Here is a 21,562-nt window from a genome sequence, read left to right as displayed (position 1 = left end):
ACAAGCAGACATAAAATTAAGAATAGTTCTAAATACGGTAGAAAAATTGAAATTGTAATTTAAATCTCATACAGAAATTACCAACCCCAATGACTTAAATGGATAATACTTCTAAACATTTAAAGAAATGATACCAATAATATACAAATTCTTTCAAACAATATAAAATGAGAGTACACTTCTAATCATTTTATGAGGGCAGCATAACACTAAAATCAAAACTTGACAGATATTACAGGAAGGAAAATAAAAGTCATCAAATAATAAAAGAAGGAACATTTTCTAATACTTTTTATGAAGGCCACATAACATTAATAACAGAAGCCAATTAAAGACAATCTTTCTCTCTCTCTCCTGAATACAGATGCTAAAATTCTACACATAATATCAGCAAATTGAATCCAGAGAGGAAGAAATAACGCATCATGAGCTAGCTGAGTTTATTACAGGAACACTAGATCACTTTAACATTTGAAAATCAATGCAATTTACCACATCAATAGAATAAAAGAGAAATGCCATACAGTTACATACATATATACAGAAAAAAATTGATAAAATTTAACATCCACTGATAATTAAAAACTTTCATCAAACTAGGAATAAAATATACCTTCCTGAATCTAAGCAAACAGAAATTTAGAGCAAATATCAAAGGTAGTGGGGAAATATTTCAAGCTTTTCTCAAGGAATGGGGAACAAAACATGGATGCTAACTTCTACTCAACAAAGTTACTTACACTCAGCATTTTATCATTGGACCTAGCCAAAGCATCAAGTAAGACAAGGAAGAGCAAGGTACAACAATTTGAAAGAAAGAGGATAAATTGTCATTAATCACAAATGACACAATGTTGTACATCAAATTTCAAAATAATGTATGGAAATGTTGTTATGATTCATTGAATAATAATAAATAATAAATTTTATTTCAGTATACCAGCATCAATTTAAACCAAATTCCTAGTTATAGATCTAATAAAGATGCGAAACCTCCACCTTGAAATCTATTAAAATATTATTTAAAGATATATCAGATTCATGGAATTCTTGGAATATTCATAGAATATATATCGAATTCTCTCCACTCCAGGGAAAAATTTCAGTTCTCCCTAGACTGATCAATGTAATTTGAATCAAAATCCCAGAAGAGTATTTGTGGAAAATAATCATTTGATACTCAATTTATTTGTAAGTGCAATAGGTTAAGAATAGAAACAACAGTCTTGAAGAAGAACAAAGCTGGGTTAATTACACTATCAGATATCACAATTTATTATACAGTTATAGTAACAAAGACACTTTGGTATTGGCACAAGAATAGAAAAGTTGTCTAATTGAAAGGAATAGAGTTCAGAAATTAATCACATGCTATGTAGCCTTTACAATAAATATGCTGGATCAAGCGGACATCCACAGGGTAAGAATGAATTTTGATCCCCACCTTGCACAAAATACAAAAATCAATTCCACATGAATTTTAGATTTAATGAAAAGAGTAAAGCTCTATTCTAGAAGAAAAATAGGAACATATCATTATGACCTTGAAGAAGACAAAGATTTTTTTACAGATCACACCAAAAAAGCACTAATCCTAAAGAAAAAATTGAAAACTAAAATACGTTAATATTAAAAACTTCTGTTGATCAAAAGATCTCATTAAAGAGTGAAATACCAAGCCATAGAGCAGAATACATTTGCAATTCACATATCATATAAAGAATTCAAATCTATAATTCAAAAAAAGAAACTACTCATAAATCAACAAAAAAGACAGACTCTAAAAGAAAAATGGGCTAGAAATTTGATAGGCTCTTCATAAAAGAGGAGATATAAATGGTCAGTTAAGCAATGAAAAAGTTTGTTAGACAAACGCGAATTGAAGCCATAATGAGATAGCACTGCACATCCACCTAGACAGGTGGATAAAAAGCATTAAAACACCAAAATTATGTTAGGATGTAGAGAAACTAAAACCTTTATTCACTGCTGTAGGGAAGTATAAATTGGTGCAGTTTTGGAAATTGCTTATCAATATTTACTGCAACTGAATACATGCATAGCCTATTATCTATCTATTCTACTATTAGGCATATTTAAAGTAAAAATGACCACATCTGATTTCCAAAAGGCATGTATAAGAATGTTCATTGCAACACTCTTAGGAAGAGCCAAAATCTGAAAGCAAACTATTAATCAACTGTAGAATGCATACATTTTTGTATATCTATAGAAAGGAATTGTATGTAGCAATGAAAATAAATAAACTGTAATTATACGGAGCAATATCGATGAATCTCATACACACAGTGGTAAGAAAAAAAAGCCAGATGTGAAAGAGTAATATATTGTGTAATTTCATTTCTATAAAATTCATATGTGTGTGTATTTCATTTATATGAAGTTAAAAAATAAAACTATTCTATGGTATTTGAAGTCAGCATAGTTGTCACCTTGGCAGAGGGAATAATTAGTGGAGGACAGTAAGAGGAAGGCTGGTGATGTTCCATCTCTAGATGCAAGTGCTAGTTACATAGTGTGGTTACTTGGTGAAAATTCACCTGGTTGTACATTTATGATTTATACACATTTCTGTATAAACGCTATAAGTCAGTAAAAAGTATACTTAAAAATGTAGACTTCTGCTTCTGAGAATGGTAGAGTAGCTTATATCAAAATATAGATTATATCTCCTGCCAGTAATAATTTAAAAATCTGGACAAAATATTTTTAATTAAAAAAACTGTTTAAAGACACCAGAGAACAAACAAATGCAGGCAGAAATTGGTGAGATGACTCTTGAAATAAGAAAAGCACATATTTAAACAGCTTTTCCCCTAAGGGCCTTCTCAATTTGGTTCACTGCAGAAGAGTTACAGCTCAAGCAAAAAGCCTCAGTCTTACAAGGCTGAGGACCCAGAGATCAGAATTCAGAGTTGTTAGAGCAGCTAGAATTGTAAGGGAAATCCTGGAAAGCAGAGAGCAAGAGAAGGAGGAGACCCCAAATTACACACAATAGCCCCTCAAATCCTTGCCTGAATTGCAAACTGCAGAGGGAAAAACAAGAAGAAACCCACCAGAAAGCCACAGCTAAAAGGCTAAAAGAGCTGCAAGGGGATTTCAGCAACTTCCTGATGCACAGGACAGAGAGTTTGGAGTTTGTCTCACTATATTACAGGATTTGGGCCAACATCTTGGACTTTGCCTAGAAAGTTCACATCTTAGAAATAAGAATCAGAAACCAGACTAAGGACTATGCCTTAGAACTATGGAAGAGTCAAAACAGAAACACTCTACTCTATCTTCCATAGGTTGTAGGTGGTCCTTCAGTAATTTCATTGTCTGCTAATATAGAATGTAACATTCTTCCAAATCCAGAGTCTCTAAAACGTATTAAACATCATGTCTGGTACACAACAAAAATTAGTAGATATATAAAACACACAGAATGTGTTCCATAATCAAAGGAAAAAACAAACGTAAGTAGACTCACAGAAGACCAAGTTGTTGGAATTAGCAGACTTTAAATTAAATACTATAAATAGATTAAAGAATTTACAGGATTCTATATATATACATATACATATGTAATGTATGTATAATTCTGTAAATTCTTAAATATATTTACATTTATACACATATATGTGTTTATACATACACACAGACATAATAAAAGAATGGGTATCAGGAAGGATACAAAAACTAAGAAAACCAAATGTAAATCTTAAAATTAACAATATCTTTAATAGGACAATTCACAGTATGGTTTTCACAGAAAACTGGATATCGTAGAAGAAAATATCAGTCAACTTGAAGACAGTTGAAGAAAAATACTCAAACCTTAGGAAGAGAAAAAAGATTTAAAAATAGAGACTCAAAAAGCTATGGAACAATATCAAGAGGTCTTCATACATGTAACTGCAGTCCAAGAGAGGGAGAAGTAAGAGAATGGGGTAGAGAATTGGAAGTAACATTGACCAAAAAATCCCTCCAAAAAGCTGAAATCGTGAGAAACTTTAATTATGAAATCATGTCTTTTTTATCTTATACCTCTCAACAGCATCATTTTAGCTTTGTCTCAATGATTTGTTTCCATTCACTTTTCTTTGAAGAATTTTAGTCATGAGGATGAATGAAAATATAATAGATATGATGTTTTCTATTTTAAAAAGTGAAAAGGGTGATAATATTACATTTTACTAAGTAAAGAATTAACATTTGAGAAGTCAAAGAGATGAATCTGTTTGATATAAGACAAAAAAAGAATGAAGGACCAAAAAAATAAAACGCTGATGGATTTTTATAGTTCAAATTGTGATAATAATGGTTAATAAGATATCAAGTAGTAAACAAATTATAAAATAACTTCTGTCATATTTAAAAAGGAAGATTTTTTTCCCTTAAGACGCTATGGAACTTTAACTGAATAAAGGAAAAGAATATATAAAAATAAAAATTTATACATCAAAATACTCTTTCAAAAACAATCTCTTTATGTTTCGGGAAAGTAATGAATAAAGTTTCTCATCAATGAATCAAAAATAAAACTATATTAATACGTAAGGTATTTTGCCATCTAAAAAAGCAATCTCACTTCCCGAATTCTATTTTATAGTTTGGACTATGCATAATTCACAGTAAAATGCAAACACTAATAATAATAATAACAACAACAAAAACAACATCAGTTTATATTACTGAGATTATTTAACTCTTATAACCATCCTATAATGTAGGCATCATTATTTCCATTTTCTAAAGGGGGAAAGAGAAACATAGAGAAACGACCCACCTAAAGTCATACAGCTCTTAAGCGAGAGAGTCAAAATTTAAACTGGTTTGTCTGAGCAATGTTTATGGTCTTGGTTTCAACCACTTTGCTATAGCCTACGTATTCATAAAGTACTTGGCATAATGAAGGTGGAAATCATAATTTCAGATATCTACAGCTACATGACAAAATTCTACTATATTAGCTATCTCATCCTATATTTAAGATTCTAAGAGCTAAAATTAAAACATAACTGCGCATCATTTCGGGTCATACTGTGATGAATGAATGCCATTAGTATAACCTCATTTTAAGCATATCAAACAATTTAAAAGCTTCAATACCTATGAAAACACTAATAGATGCCTGTTAATACCCATAATAGTATCTTCAAATTCTATGTCATATATATCAGTCAAGATAATTCAATAAAGGTGTGAGAAATTTTACTGAAAACTTACTTTGCAACCTGCGTGTTGGGCTCTCTCCATGGAGCTGTCGTCGAGGCATATATGGAGAAGGGTGGGGAAGTGGCAATGAAGAGACATCATGGGTCTGAAGTTTGTACCAATGTGGTTCATCATCTAATAATGCTGTTTCTAATTCAATTAAAATCTACAAAGCCAAGAGACAAAGAACTGTTACATACCAATAAAATAGAATTCTGTTTAATGGTCTCATAACTTTTATAATAATGATAATTGTAATAGTAATGCTGTTAGGTCAAAAGCAAGGTTATATTGCAAAACTGTCAATATATTTTGACAATAATTAAATAAAAGATAAATATTTACAACTTCTTATTGATTTAATAGTTTTAAATATCTAAGACATTTATTTTGTAGACCCTTGATCAGCCACCTACCAGAGGCTGTTAAATTTGCCATTATCAAAATAACACTTTACTAAAAATTTGTAATAATAACTAATATATGTATATATGATTTTATAATTTAAAAAAGCATTTTTATTTACATTCATTATTTAACCTTTAGAAAAAGTCTTAAATGGGCAGAGAAAAACAAATTAGAAGTGCCTACTGCGTGTTAAGAACTATGTAAAATGTTATCTTAATTCTCAGAAAAAAAACCTACAAGTTTGATCTTTATTATTCATGTTTTACAGATAAGAATACCAAGTCTAAAACAAAGTCTGTCTTACTTAAATCTCTGTGTTCAACATATCCTGCTGCTAAGGATTCAAAACAGGAAAGAAAAAAAAGAACGGATTTCTAATATGAACCATATTGTAATATGGATTTTATAAGATGAATATTTAACAAATTTACAAAGAAAATCAGCCCATAGAAATAAATGACTCTTTTTATTTTCTTTTAGAGTCATGTGCAAATATGACAGTGTTTTTGCTTACGTATATGAGAACCGTTATATAATGACAAATCACTGTTTAGCTAAGGAGGTAAAGATGCAGAACAGCTAAGTTATTCTTTCTTTCTTCCTAAATTTGCCCTAGTCATTCTCAAAATTGCAGACACTCTGTTCCAAATGTTTACATACACACACACACACACACACACACACACGTATTTAATCCTCACATTAGCCCTGAGTTACATACTACTATGATTCCCACTTAAAGAGGAAACTGAAGCACAAATAGATTAAATAACTTGCTCAAAGACACAAAGCTAGGAAGTGGTAGTGTCGGGAATGCAGACTCAGGCAGCTGGTCCCAGACTTTGCTCCTAACAACTATGTTACCCTTCTTCCCAACTGGTTTACCACTCTTTGACTCTTTATCTAACAACACTAAGGTCAATATTTCTACGGATTGTTGTTTTTCCCATGAGATTACCATTTAATTTACTCAGGAAAACCAACCACACTCAAAAAAGCTGAAAGCAGTAAACTCTCCAATTGACTCTTCACGTTACAGCTAGAAGTATTTTTCTCAAGTACAAATGCAATCAAGCCATTCTCTTTCTAAAATCTATCATTTGTTCCCATTATCCACAAGATAAAATCCAAACTTCTTAATATGGTATATTAAGGGACATGATCTGGTGTCAGTTTAACCATCAAGTCTCATTTCTTATCACTTTTCTTTCCAATTTTAATACTCCAAGACCCCCTCAACTCTACTATCATGTTATTTCCACTGCAGGAAATCCACTCCCCTTGACTTTGCTAAATTCTCCTTTTTCTATGGCGCCTTCCCTGGACCACTTGCCCTCCCCTGCACGGCAAGTATGTGTATTCCTACTGCATTTTTCCTGCAACAGCAACTGCTATTCTATAATTGCTTATTCACTTGTGTGTATCCCCAGCGGATTATAAATTCCTTGAAAGAAGTAATATGCCTTATTCACCTCTGAGGTCTCGGTCCCTAGCATATTACAGGCACATTACGGGTCTTAAAAAATAATCCATGAATAGGGAAATGCAAATCAAAACTACACTAAGATATCACCTTACACCCATTAGAATGACAAAAATATCTAAAACTAATAGTAACAAATGTTGGAGAGGTTGTGAAGAAAAAGGAACCCTCATACACTGCTGGTGGGAATTCAAACTGGTGCAGCCACTACGGAAAACAGTATGGTGATTTCTCAAAAAATTAAAAATAGAACTACCATATGACCCAGCTATCCCACTACTGGGTATCTATCCAGAGAGCTTGAAGTCAGCAATTCCAAAAGTCCTATGCACCCCAATGTTTATTGCAGCATTAGGTACAATAGCCAAGACATGGAAGCAACCTAAGTGCCCATCAACAGATGATTGGATAAAGAAGATGTGGTATATATATACAATGGAATACTACTCAGCTGTAAAAAAGAACAAAATCGTCCCATTTGCAACAACACGGATGGACCTTGAGGGAATTATGCTAAGTGAAATAAACCAGATAGAGAAGGACAATCTCTGTATGACTCCACTCATATGAGGAATTTAAAAATATAGACAGAGGGAACAGATTAGTGGCTACCGGGGGAAAGACAGGGTGGGAGGTGGGCACAAAGGGTGAAGTGGTGCACCTACAACACAACTGACAAACAATAATGTACAACTGAAATTTCACAAGATTGTAACCTATCATTAACTCAATAAAATTTTTTTTTAAAAATCCATGAATAAAGGATTGAACTACTAGTGGTACAGTTGGTTCAGTAAAGTAAAATGATATATACACTATAAACCCAACAATATATTTGTGAAATACAAACCAACCTTTTATCATTCAATGCTGAGATATCTATAGGAATAAATGTGAAAATTGTCACAGAGTATTTAGAACCATTGTTTTTTATGGCATCAAAATTTTGTCTTAAAGCAGTGGCTAAATTCATTCTGTTAAAGAAATTATGTTTACTTTTTCAGATATTCAAACTATAAAATTTTACTGATAGACACATAAACCAAAGTATTCAGGGTGACATGAATAGTCCAAGCTTTAAAACAATTCCAGATACCTCTCCTAAGAATTCACTTTCTTCCTCTCGAACTCGAGCTTGATCCCAAAGGGTAATCTCCAGCATTCGTTCCCGAAATTCTCTCCGGTGGACTGGAGAATAAATGAATGTTTGGTTCCATTTGGGCTCCAACGTTTTCTTTACTGTTTTAGTTCTTCTCTTGTTTTTATCACTGAAAAAAATAAGAATATATGAACTTCTATAAACCTTTTTCTAAGTATTGCCCTAAAAATTAACTTAAAATTTCTCAAGAAATAAGCCAAGTGAAGTTTTACCATAAATGTATTATATAATACAAATATTATAATCTTTAAAATTATTACTAAAATTTATAAGGTATATAATTATATCACTTTATAAGTATGACAATAATAGCAATATTTCAACAAATCTGAAATTTTTCCATGACAGATAATCAAAAACTTAAATCTTTCTCAAAATCTAAATAAAACCAGACTGAAGAATCCTAACTGTTAAAATTTTCTAACATATTGTCCTACTGGAAACCTTCAAACTGGCAATTAACCAACAACATTACATATACGATTCACTTAAACTACAGAAGTCTTATTGTACAAAAAGTCTAGCAAATTGTGACCTTCACAACTTCACATCCATATAGTTTAGCTAACGAGCAACTGTAATTACATTTTATCAAGTTACTTTCTTACATACAAGAACTACATACTTGCCCATTTGACAGTTTTGGGTCTTTAAAAACATTGTAAAATTATCTGTATCTGAGGTAGCCACTATAATGTGGGATAGAAATGCAAGCTGGCAATCCTGACAGATGAGACTTCCAACTCAGAGTCTTCCACACTTTTTTGGACTATGTATCTCTATCAAAGGAATGTTTTTGACTATGTATCCCATTATATGCACATATATTTATGAATTATATACATGTATTACTATACTGACGTACTAATATATTGTGTCTATTGGTAAATATTAAAAAATGGGAATTAAAAATTAGATACAAATAAAAATATAAATATTTTATCCTAACTCCAATGGATTGTCTTACATATCCCCTCAGTACATCCATTCTTTTTGGAGATCATTATTCTAGCTTATTAGAGAGGATCAATGGCTGAAGAGGAAGAAAGAAAATCTTCTAGGAAGGAACCGTTAAGCTATCTAGAAAGCCTATTTGAAGTGAGAAGTGGACAATGAACTTCAAGTGGAACCATAGTAACTGCTACAAATTCTCTCAGCACAGTACAGTTCTAAGCGTGTTGGGAAATAGGAAACAGGGAGACGTAAGAAGGGATAAAGTGTCTCTGAATTGGGGAGGCTATGCAACTTCTTCTCTTAGTTGAATATAGGGCTTAATGTTTAATATAGGTTTGCCTTAAGTAATCCAGAGCACATATGTTTCTAGAGCACATACATTTAAGTGGCACAAAGCCACCTTAAAGCAATGTATATTTATTAATCTCTGAGGTCTTGGTAGGAAAATAATTTTGAAAGCTCATGTAGGAGATTTTATCTCTATTCAAATTTATGGAAGAGTGGTACTGTAAATAAAACTAAATAAATAATAGAAATAGTAACAAACACTATGATTTATGACTCGTTCTGTCACTGCCTCCCTTCATCTAAAATTTTAATGAATATTTACAAAGCTTCTAGTAATTATATTCCATCCATTAGAGAATGAAATATGAGACCCTGTCAAGAGATAACATTCCTTCCATGAAGGACAGGAAGAAAGCATTTAGCAGGAGCATTGCTGTCTAATTCAAGAATGCTTTATACTGCAATCGGAAAGGGAATAGAAGAATAAGCCTAGACTTGCTCTTAAGGAGTGAAAAAAGTTCTCAAAGAATGACTATATTAGAAAGGTTTTCCATACTGTGTAGGAGAGAGACTAGATAATCTCTGAGGTTCCTCATAAACCCACCGTACATGATTACAAATTTAATAAGGCAGATTAGTGTGTATAAAGCACTAATAAATAAAAAGAACCACAAAAATTATCATATCTTCAGCAAGTTAAAAAAAAGCAAATGTTTTATTTTTTTCTAGAAGTATAACTAAAGTTATCACAATAAGATCATGCTGTATAAGTCAAACACTGAAAAGCTGCTAAAAGTATTTAAAACCTACGATCAATAAGCATGCTATAGAGATATTTTGTAAATAGCAGCCTAACGATAATAAAATAAATAAGTGATCACTAGCAGCATCATTAAATTGTTGAGATTGTAATTACTTCTTTTAAAAATAAAATTTAATCTAAAGCTTTTTCTATTATTTTCATGTTACCAGTACTTTTGGTTTCCATTTAATTTAACTTAGTAATAGCATGCAAAGACTTGATATTTTTCCTCAAAATGAAAGAAAGAAATATATTTTGACTGGTAACCAACTTTACTTCAAGATATAAAAAAATGTAAAGCACATCCAGCTATTTCTTAGAGTACAGAGTACATTTTTGAGAAAACAGTGTTTTGAATGGCTTGGCTGCTATACTGACCTTTAGACTAAATCTCTTCTAAGTAGCCTCACTTGCCCCTCCAGGAATTCTCATTAACAAAATGACATCAATTGTTTTCTATGTTCACTTATTCAAATAATTTTTCTCCCAGAGAAGTTGTCGAGAAAAATGAAATAATTCATATCCAAAAGCATAGTTTTTCATTCATGCAAAAACTTGCGTCAACAGCAAAAAACAGCAATAACAAAAGTTGTTGAGATGATAACGTAGCTGTTTCTGAGTTAACCAGAGAATTCTTTTGTCTATTAAAGATAAAACCCTGACAAAATTCTATCAATAAAGTAAGCTACAAACTTGCTTAAATATTCTTCAAATTCCTGATAACTGACAAAGAAACTCAGCTAAAAAATAATCGGAGAATAAAATATTCAAATGTTTCTCACATTTTTTGGTGTTGAGAAAAGATAAAAACACTAAATTTGGAATATAAAGGAGTGGTTAAAAGGAACTTCCCTCACATTTTAGCTCTATCTGCTCAGAAAGTTCGTGGAGGGATGTAAAATAAAATAAAACTAAACAAAAACAGTCAATCAGGAAATAAATTCACTAATTTGAGAGACTTTTATCATCTTAAAAAGTAAGTATTTTTCTTCAAAGGTTTGAGTGAGTAGAAACCAAAGTTATGTGTGTGCATAAAAATAGAGATGGGGGGCTGGCCCGGTGGCGCAATGGTTAAGTTCACACGTTCTGCTTCAGTGGCCTGGGGTTTGCCGGTATGGACATGGCACCACTTGGCAAGCCATGCTGTGGTAGGCATCCCACATATAAAGTAGAGGAAGATGGGCACGGATGTTAGCTCAGGGCCAGTCTTCCTCAACAAAAAGAGGAGGATTGGCAGCAGTTAGCTCAGGGCTAATCTTCCTCAAAAAGAAAAAAAGTAGAGATGGGAATGCAGCATTTCCTGCAGGTTTTTATGATGGCACTCTAAGGATGCTTAGACTAAGCAACCTATGTGTGCTCTAAGAAGCCAAGTGACTTGGCCTCCAGGATGGTAGGGTAATATGGCTGTGACATCTGTCATCCAACTGAAGTTTAAGCTAGATGTAACCCTCTAGTTATGGATATCCTCCTCCTCCCTTGCAGTCCGAAATGTATTCCTCTCCGGAAGACAGCACAAAGCAAATGATGCTTGAAGAAGCTGATTCTGGGCCCTGTGGTGAGGTGTCTTTGATGATAAGGGGTGATGAAATATAAAGCATACTCACTAATTTTACAGAATACAGAGAAATAATACCTTAATAAGAGAAGATAGAAATTGTAGAGGAATATGATGAGTACCTTTCAGTAACATTTTCAGCTTTTTGCCTCTGCAGTTTGTGTTGAAAATGCATTTGATTTAAAAGAGGATAATTTTTAATGATTTTGATAAATGAAAATATACATTATTTAAGAAATAATCCACATAACTTAAAATAAATATTCAATAAAGTAATTTATGTTATAAACACTTGATATAAGTTTTAAAACAATCTCAAAGTATTTACTGTCACTATTTTGATTCCTAAAAGTCATTATGCTTATGTTAAACTTCATAAGTATATGACTGGTACAATAAAAATAAATGATACAAAATTGAAACATGAACTGCTATTAACATTTCTCTTTTATTTTCAGTAACATTTATTTTTGTTTTTATATCCCTACCTTCTGTCTGGAAGAAAGTAAATTTTAACATAAGGGTTCCTTGGCCTCCCATCTTCCCTGGAAGGGAGATCCTTTGCTCCCAAAATTGTAACTATTAATTGGTGACCAACCTTGTCAAACCATAGTTTTATCTGAAAAGCAAAAATATTCATTTATCAGCTTAAACATTTACTACCACAACATGTTTACATTCCCAATCTTGACCCCATTCTCTTACCCTAATATTAGCACAGAATATAAATTTCACTTAGTAAATTGTGGTCAGTTAAAATAAAAGGATATGCTATAATAACTTCAATGAATAGAGGAATTAATTCAGATATTTTGGTTCAATTGATAAATCACTTGGACTTTTTGTTTTCTTAATTTGCTTATCAACAGGCACATAATAATTTACACTACCATTATTAAAGACTTTATATACAATGATTGCTGTATGTCTATCTTTATGCAAGAATCACTGAAATTCATTTTGGTTCCCCAACAATGCTGAGTTGAGAATAAGTGCTTAAAGTGAATTGAATAGATAACTTGTTTATATGGCTTTCATAGGGAATTTTTAAGCAAATGCTTTATGTTATTCCACAGCAGAACACATTTCAAAGATTATAAGCAAGGGGGAATTATTAATAGCTTTAGTCAATAGACTCCTTAAGTTTGTTTTTAAAACTATAACAAGTTCATCTTTTAAAATTTTTCTTAAACAGATATAAAGTCTCTTTTTCATTTGTGAAAGCAAATGTATCACATCATTAAAATAATAAGGGTCTATTTTATAATTCAAGATGAGAAAATGTGAATAATTTCTCTATGCCATAATTAAGGATTGGAACTTCACATCCAGCTGCTGAATTCATTTGATTTAACAAGTGTCACCTCCCACACACACATCTCACACTCCCACACCTGACTAGCTGATTCTACCGTGTCAGGATCTGGAACTAGGGCTCTGACTAACATTTTGGTTCAGAACTCAGCACATCTCTGATCACTACCTCAAAACCAAAATTGAATCAGAAATTTGGAATTTGGAAATAAAATTATATTTATATAATACAGATAGTTTTATGGCTTATATATATTTTAATGGTTTAATTTTTTCCTGTTATTTGGATGTATGATATTTGTACATTTAAAAAATTTAGCATCAGTTCAACAAATTTAAACATACATCTCACATCAGTCTTTCCCTCTCCTCTCCAAAGCGGACAGTCAGTTCTGGGTCAGGCTCCAAGATACACAAATAAATATATATCATATACATAAAAATCATATAAATAAATATGTATATCGATGATATACTGGTAGTTCAGTTCCAATTCTAACATGGCTTTGTTGAGTGCCTCACTTCATATCTTAGAGAATGAGAGGCTGAGCAAGACTTTTGAGACAGAAAAGGAAGACCAATGGCCAGAAGAGTATATAAAATTATTTATATGCTTTTCTTTCCTGTCAAATGTAATTAGCCATCTTATAAGAATAATAGTAAGAAATATTTAAATTTTAAAAATCATTATTACTATTCTTTATGTTAAGTCTTTATGTTTAATGCTGGTATTATCTTGCTGTTGTGTAACAAAGTTTTCCTAGAGAAGTTGCTAAGTAGAAACAGACTCTAAACAGGTGTTTCTTGAACTGTGGTTAACAAACCTCCTGCATCAGTATTAACTGGCTTGTTTCTCACAAAGTTCCAAATTCCTGTGGCCCACCTCTCACCTACTAATCAGAATGGGGCCCAGGAATTTGCATTTGAACAAGTTTTCAGGTGATTCTCATGGGCATTAAAGTTTGAGAACCACTTGTCTTAGTCTAGGAGATCAACAACCTGAAAAAAAAGCCTCTAACATTTGCATGGGAAAAAAGTTCAGATATTTGCTTGCCTAGCAATGTTAGCACACAGATACCGATGAGGATAGGTGGAAAAAGAGACTAAACTATTCTTCTGACAAAAGATATGAGGGGGAAAAAAAAGTAAGAAATACAAGAATGTCTCATATAAAATATGAAACAAATGTTGTCAGATAGCAACATGGTTCATCTAAAATGTGTGACTAAAACCAGATTAATTTCTGATATTCTCTATTTTCTATAGCAATAAAAAAGCTTATCGTTTTATTTTTCCATGATATTAAAAATCCTTCTCTGAGAATCATGACATGAATATTAGGCACTTCAAACAGAAAAGGATTCCAAAAGGCTAAAGCAATTTTTTTCCAATAAACTTTACACTTGAGAAACAAAGAAACAATAATTATTATTAGACTAAGCTCATAAGTTAGGGAGCAAATTATTGATTTCTGTGAGGTTTTTTTTGGAAGGATTGAGACTAAGCACTTGTTGCCATCTCCAAAGGCAATATTTTGCTCCCTTAATAAAAATCATTACAGCTAAACATCTGAGATATATACTTCAAATGCTTGATAAGGAGTATTCTTTTTCGATTTTCTTATGCCATGGAAAATCAAAAGTATCACTTATTAATAATATTCATTTCTCATACAAACATATTAGGCATATGGCTTTATATTTTCACAATAATACTTTACAGTTTGTTAAATTATAATTTACAAAAATATAAAAGTTAAAATAATATAAATATGAAACAGGTACATCTTAATTTTACTGACTTCATGATCAAAATTACACTTTTTAATAAACTGTCTTAAGCTGGGCATTTGATCAATAGCTCTAATTTTCATTTTATATTACAGGATTTACATTGAAGTTTTTAATAGCTATCCAGTTCACATTATCAAAATGGTATTATTTTATTAGCTAGATTATTTTACCACATTCTTAAATTTCTTATCTGTGCTTTTTAAACGAATGGTTAAATATCTGTTCTCCAAAATACAAGAAATGTAGTTCCACAATTCTAGCTATGACATACTTCTTAATTTATTTCAATTTCATTAATAAAAACTTTGGTATCATTTTACTATAATTATCATTCCAGCTTTATGATATAACATTTGTAAATTTCCTAAGCAGAACCTGAGCAGCACGAGTAAATATTTTATACCATATATTAATTAGACCAATTCCAACTTAAGTTTTTAAAATTTAAACTAAATTAGTATTATCCAAAACCAACAACAAAAGAAACCATGCAGCAAAGCAAGGAAAGCATAATACTACTTTTAAAAATAAAAACTATATTGACGTTACTTTACCATAGAAGGGTTTCCTAATGAAAAGAGGCAAACAACTTGTACCCAAGTAGTACAGTAAAGTCAAATGGAATTACAATTACAAAATGTAAACAAAATAAACCCAGTACATTTTATTTGATTGTGATTTAGTTTTTTCAGAGTAATATACTTTCCAAAAGTATACATAATATGCATAAAATTCATATTTTAGATAAGGTACAAATTTATTTGCCAATCTCCTCAAGGAGTTATTGCTTGGAAAATGCAAGAGAATGATGTTAAGTGATATAATGAATGATTTAAAGAGACAGCAACCTTAGCATAATAAAGGAAGATATCAACAGAATAAAATTAGCTATTTCTATCAATGTACGTATATAAGTGGAATCTACATTAAATGCCACTCTGAAACCTATGAGTTTTAGTATCCAGTTCATCATATAAAATCACTAACAAAGATTGTCTCTTTAAATTTTTATTGTACTTTAATCCTCATGCATAATTTTACAAGGTGGCTCATAAAATGATTTGAAATTCAATAATATGGTTTGGAGCAACATACCAAAAAAAGTTTTCCTACTACGCATTTTCCAAAAACATACAAATCAGGGTTAAAACACAACTTTAGTTTCTATCAGGCAGACAAGGCCTTTACCTGAACCCTAGGAACAAAAGGCGTTGTTCTTCTACTAAGGCTTTGGCTCTGGTAAGCAAAATTAAAGAAAAAAGCAATAAAACAAAACCAAAAAGGACAACACGCTGGAACTAAAAGACCAAAAGTAAAAACAAACACAACTATCCCTTAAACATAATTTTCCATGACCATATATACCTAAATTAAGTACTTCAATGTAATGGATAAATTAATTTTGCCAAAATGCTAAACTATATAAAAACCGTATAAAATCTTAGAAATTTTAAACAAGATCTTTTAATGTAGTCAATATAACAGGAATTAAGACTGAATGTAAAATAACATATTTGGGCTCATATATTCTGAAAGAACGCGTGTGAATATAACTCGAGTCAAGAAATTTCAAGTTTCACCCTTAAACACTCTACAAAGAAAAAAATGATAGTCCAAGAAGTTAGATGAAAATGCAGTACGGAATTATTAGTGGAAAGTCATCTGTAGAATTGTGACTTATCCAAAATGATGTCTAACAAAAGTCTAAAAAACATTAGTCAAGTCAGCTTTAGCATTTCTTAAAAGAATAAACACAGTAAGATAAAAGTGTGCTGGGATGCACTGGATTAATTAGCTGATTCATACTTTAAGAATCTGTATCAGGTTCTGGTATTTAAACACTATTTTCAGACATTTATTATGTACCGTTTAAGATAACACTGTTTATTGCTAATCACACTTAATAATGACAATAATATCTCATTTCTTTATATTTTTCCAAGTTTTTACTGACCGCTTATTGCAAGTTTATTACCTCTAACAATGCTAGGTGGTATTTGCTATTATCTCCAATGTGTAGATGAAGAAACAGAGACTCAGAAAAAGACTAGATACACTTGTGAACACTCAAACAAAAGGTAAGATAGTGTAGAGGTAGAAAATAGAACTCAGTTCTGATTAAATCAAATCAAATCAAATTAAATTTCAAATTCTTAGAGTAAAATCAAATTTCCTTTCTCTTCTCACTTATTTTGTTTTCATTTTGAAACAGTTTCCAAAAGATACCACAAGAATCAGAATTTTGTGCCTTTGTTAAGGCCTGCCAACAGTTAAATCAGGGACAAAACCAGATGCATATCTCTGGGTTTGGAAATGGATTTCAAGGCATTTAACCTTGCTTCCTTCCCCAAGATTCCATTCCAGTCCTCACATTTCTCACGGATGTCTCTCTTGTCTAATTCAAACACTTGTATATGGTTAAAGGATTCAGACTTTTCCACTGCTACATGGATAATAGGTACTAGGCGGACCGTTGTCTAATTCAACCATCATCAGACGGCCACTAAGACATAAATCTAAAACCCAAAGGAAAGCAGATCCTAAAAGCAGATTATCATTCAATTATATGAGTCACCTTCTCTCTCTCCAACAACCAAGGCAGTCTTAAATCTCAGCTGTCTTCCTTTTTATGTCGAGACATTCCCAAAGGAAAAAAGGAATGTTTAGATATGGAGTGTGTTACTGATTTCTGTCTGCATAACCCTAGGCGGATAATTCTCTGGCAAATGGGGAAGGGATGTATGAAATTCATAGAGATTAAGCATGGTGAAGGAAGGGACTCTACTTAGAAATAGATTTTATTTTCCTTGTCCTCTCACCTGTTCTACAGTTTTAGACCAAAAATATCAAGGTAATGGAAGGTTTTTGCAAGTAAATATGACTTTATAAACTAAAAGATTTACTTTAAAAGGAATAGTACTTTGAAATAAACTAATCCTTTAAGGCAAACATTTTTCCATTTTCTAAAATGATTTCAAATGAGCAACACACAGATTTCTGAAATCAATTGTCTCAAATCTATGGCAATTTAAACCTAATCTTCACCCATAAGTTTATACATTAAACTTGGCTATAAAAACATATTTTTATTAGTTTTTTTCTAATTGAGGTTAAATTTAAATAATGTACGATTAACCATTTTAAAGTGCACACTTCAGTGGCATTCAGTGCATTCACAAAGCTGTGCGACCAGCACCTCCTTCTAGTTTCAAAACTTTTTCATCACCCCAGAAGAACACCCTGTATCTATTAAGTAATCACTCTGCATTCCCCCATTGCTCCAACTCCTGGCAACTACTAAGCTGCTTTCTGTCTCTATGGATTTTGGATATTTCATATAGGAATGGTAAAGTATTGAGTATCTCACTACAATTTGTAATTAATATTAATTCATTTACTTTAAGAATCAAATATCTGATAAATATCTGTAACAACCCAGCCTCATACAAATGAAGAATTTGAATTTGTATATCACAATTTATTTTGCGTTTTTAATGTCACTTCACACTATATACTGCACTAATCTCTTTAGGACATTCCTTTTATGCAATACTTCTGGAATAAAAAGGTCGTGACAATGACATATAAAAGAAAAAAGCTCAAAGAAAAAACTTTCATTTACGAAAGTTTTAAGAAGGCTATAGAGTTTCTAAGGAGATATAAAGGATACATACCTATTCTTCTGTTACTCATTCCCTTTAAATGGGCATATAAAAGTGATATGTACAATATTTACAAGCTCATCACTAAAAATGGAGTCAGAAAAATATTAAAACAAAATAACTTAGGGAAACATTGCAACCATAAATCAACCACAGACTCTGAAGTAAAATAAACTATAAATGTCAATAAGAATCAGTGTGTTCCTATAAAAAGAATTCTGAGCCATTTCTCACTTTTAGAAGAGTTGAAGGCTATATTTTATCTTAACATTCTATCAAAAAACTAGCCAAAAACTGCAAAATAATTTTAAATATTGAGAAGATTACAAAAGTGATCCTCTGAAGAAGGAAACTGCTAAATTACAGAAATCTCAAATTTTAAAAAGAATTAAAATGCGGGAGTGGTGACACTGAAAAGGCTAACATATAGTTCAGATGTCATAAACCTGAGCTCACACAGATTTTCTCACCAAATACATTAATGGAGCTTTCATAATTATGCCCTACAATAATAACAAGCAGCAGCACAATTCAAGCATGGAGAGGAAACACACTGGATAAACTTTTAAAAATCATTAAGAGCCTTGAGCATGAAAGTTTAAACAACAATTTGCATTATATGCGTATTTTCTATTTGAGAAAATATCAGTCCATGAACTGACATAAATATATTAACAAAGGTCAGCTCACACACTATACAAATTATCTTTGTTCTCAGGCATTAGAAATGTCATGATTTTGCAAGCGAGTTGTGAGCCCAAGTAAAATTTCACCAAAAGCAAAACTGCCCAAAGATAAAGTAGAAGGATATAGGAATTGTAATGTTGCCTTGCGACTTCCAAGGGGTTTTCCTGAAGGGTCATATATGTGGACACATACTTTCTCAACCTCTATATCATTAGAGCAAACCAAAATTGTCTCCAGTTGGAAGAAATAGGGTTAAATATAAGAGGAAATACCATATCCATAAGGGTATCTTGCTTATGTTTTCCTGCATGCAAAGAATGAATATAAAATTAAGTTTCATGAGAGTAAAATCTATGTCTATCTTATTCACTGTTGTATTCCCAGCTACTAGTATTATGGCTCACCTGGGGTCAGAACTTAACGTCTACTTCTTGAATAAATAATTACAGTTTAATTTGGGAAAGACATTTTGAAGGAAAATCTGGGCAATAGATTTCAATAATCTTAAAATTGTTCTTTTTCCTTTCATATTGTAATTTTACTTCTGGAAAGTTAGCCCAACAAAAGAATTTTGTTCTAACTAAATATGGAAGATTTACATTCAAGGATTTCCATGGCATCATTATTTATAACAATATAAATTAGAAACAAGCAAGATAGGCTATAAGAGCAAATCACGTTAAAATGGAGTATTAAATAGCTACTAAAATCATTTTAAGAGAAATTTTTAGAGAAAAAGGTTTAAAGAAAAAAGTACAATATATTGCTGAATGAAACAGCAGGTTTCAAAATAGTATACACAGATTTATTACAGTTTTGATTGAAAATTTATATGTAGTGAATGATTATATCTTAATGGTAGGATTATGGGTGACTTTTAAGTTTTATTTATCTGTACTTTCTAGATTTAACACAACAAATATGTATTATAAATATTATCTTACTGGAACATACCCCTTCCAAATCATAAGAAAATGATAAAATGTACACATTTTAAATTACAATTACATGGATTTTAAACCGATATCATTTATAAATCTAAATACTATAACTTTACACTATTACATAGACATTTAGAAGCAAAACTTAAGTTTACATTTCCCCCAAAATATTTAACAGTCTTAGCTTTCTACCGTATTCATTTTGAACCATGAGGAAAAACAGTTCAATTTAAAATTTCTCTAAATGTCTGCACTGTGCTCTTCACACTCCCCTCCTAGTCCAGTTTCTAATAGGGCCTTGGGATTTCAAAGGAGGTAACAAAGTGGTACTTACTTATTAAGGAAGTCTAACTCCCGCTCCCTCCTCCAACTGAAGCCAACTACATACACACACACACACACACACACACACACACACAGATTTATTTATGTGCAAGCATCATTCAGCCACCCAGAGTATTATTTACAGATGAACTAATTAAATAGAGCCATAATAAAATAAAATAAAATAAAATAAACAGCTAACATTTATTAGCACTTTCTAAAATGGAGGAAGAAAATACACATAACATTTGTAAGCATAAATGACAACATCTGTGCTGTCAATATATGTACAAGAATAAGTAGAAAGACACTACTTAGTGTGGAAAATGGAAAAAAGACCACTGTCCTCAAATGAAAAAGCCCACTCTGTTTATGAAAGAGAAAGGAAAAGAAAATAATAAAGAGAAGAAAATCATTTTAGTAAGACATTTACAATCTCCTAATAGTATCTCATCTTCTTTCTTGCATAACTTTTCTGTTATTGTCACTTTTGTAATTAAAATAGTCCTAGAACAGACACGTCTAATGACTTTTTCAATAATTTTAATATGCTAATTTTGTATATACTTCCTATATCTCCTTTTAATTAATGAAAATTCTTCAGCAAAAATCAACCTTCCCTTTCCCAAAAAAATAAAAAGAGAAATTTCGTACCGGATTTAACAAAAGGCTTTTTTTATTACTCTTAAAATATTAGTTTTAAGAGTACAATTTACTCTAAACTAAGAGAATAGTTTAGTTTTTAGTCACAACATCTTTTATCCAAAATTCAATGTCTGAATTTTGAGAATCTAAATAGTTCTTAACACTCACAAAATTTCCAGTTTAGTAATTCCCTGGTATTACTGTCCGTATTAACCTGTATGTTTCTAAAATGTAACTGGATAAATTTTAGTATTTTAATATACTTAAATGGTTTAAAAAGAGAATGACAACTGAAGAAATTAATAAAAAGTGAGGGCTTACATTCAC

The 21,562-nt window shown here is 31.4% G+C and overlaps 1 protein-coding gene across 49 annotated transcripts in view; it reads right to left on the bottom strand.

The window, feature by feature from the left end:
- Positions 1-21,562, bottom strand: part of RIMS2 (regulating synaptic membrane exocytosis 2) — a 572,519-nt gene that overhangs the window by 247,182 nt on the left and 303,775 nt on the right. For 29 of the 49 annotated variants that reach the window (XM_070221633.1, XM_070221645.1, XM_070221654.1 and 26 more), the window contains 3 exons: positions 12,358-12,488; positions 8,208-8,379; positions 5,233-5,386 (listed from right to left, as the gene is read on the bottom strand). In XM_070221633.1, coding sequence (XP_070077734.1) covers positions 5,233-5,386; positions 8,208-8,379; positions 12,358-12,488 — 457 coding nt within the window. Of the gene's footprint in view, positions 1-5,232; positions 5,387-8,207; positions 8,380-12,357; positions 12,489-16,164; positions 16,213-21,562 lie in introns of all 49 variants that reach the window. The other 20 variants (XM_070221631.1, XM_070221642.1, XM_070221652.1 and 17 more) reach the window with 1 other exon arrangement.

This window comes from Equus caballus, chromosome 9 (assembly GCF_041296265.1).
Source record: "Equus caballus isolate H_3958 breed thoroughbred chromosome 9, TB-T2T, whole genome shotgun sequence".
NCBI lineage: Eukaryota > Metazoa > Chordata > Mammalia > Perissodactyla > Equidae > Equus > Equus caballus.
The sequence above is the reverse complement of the archived record's forward strand: the minus strand, read 5'-3'. Positions and strand labels throughout refer to the sequence as shown.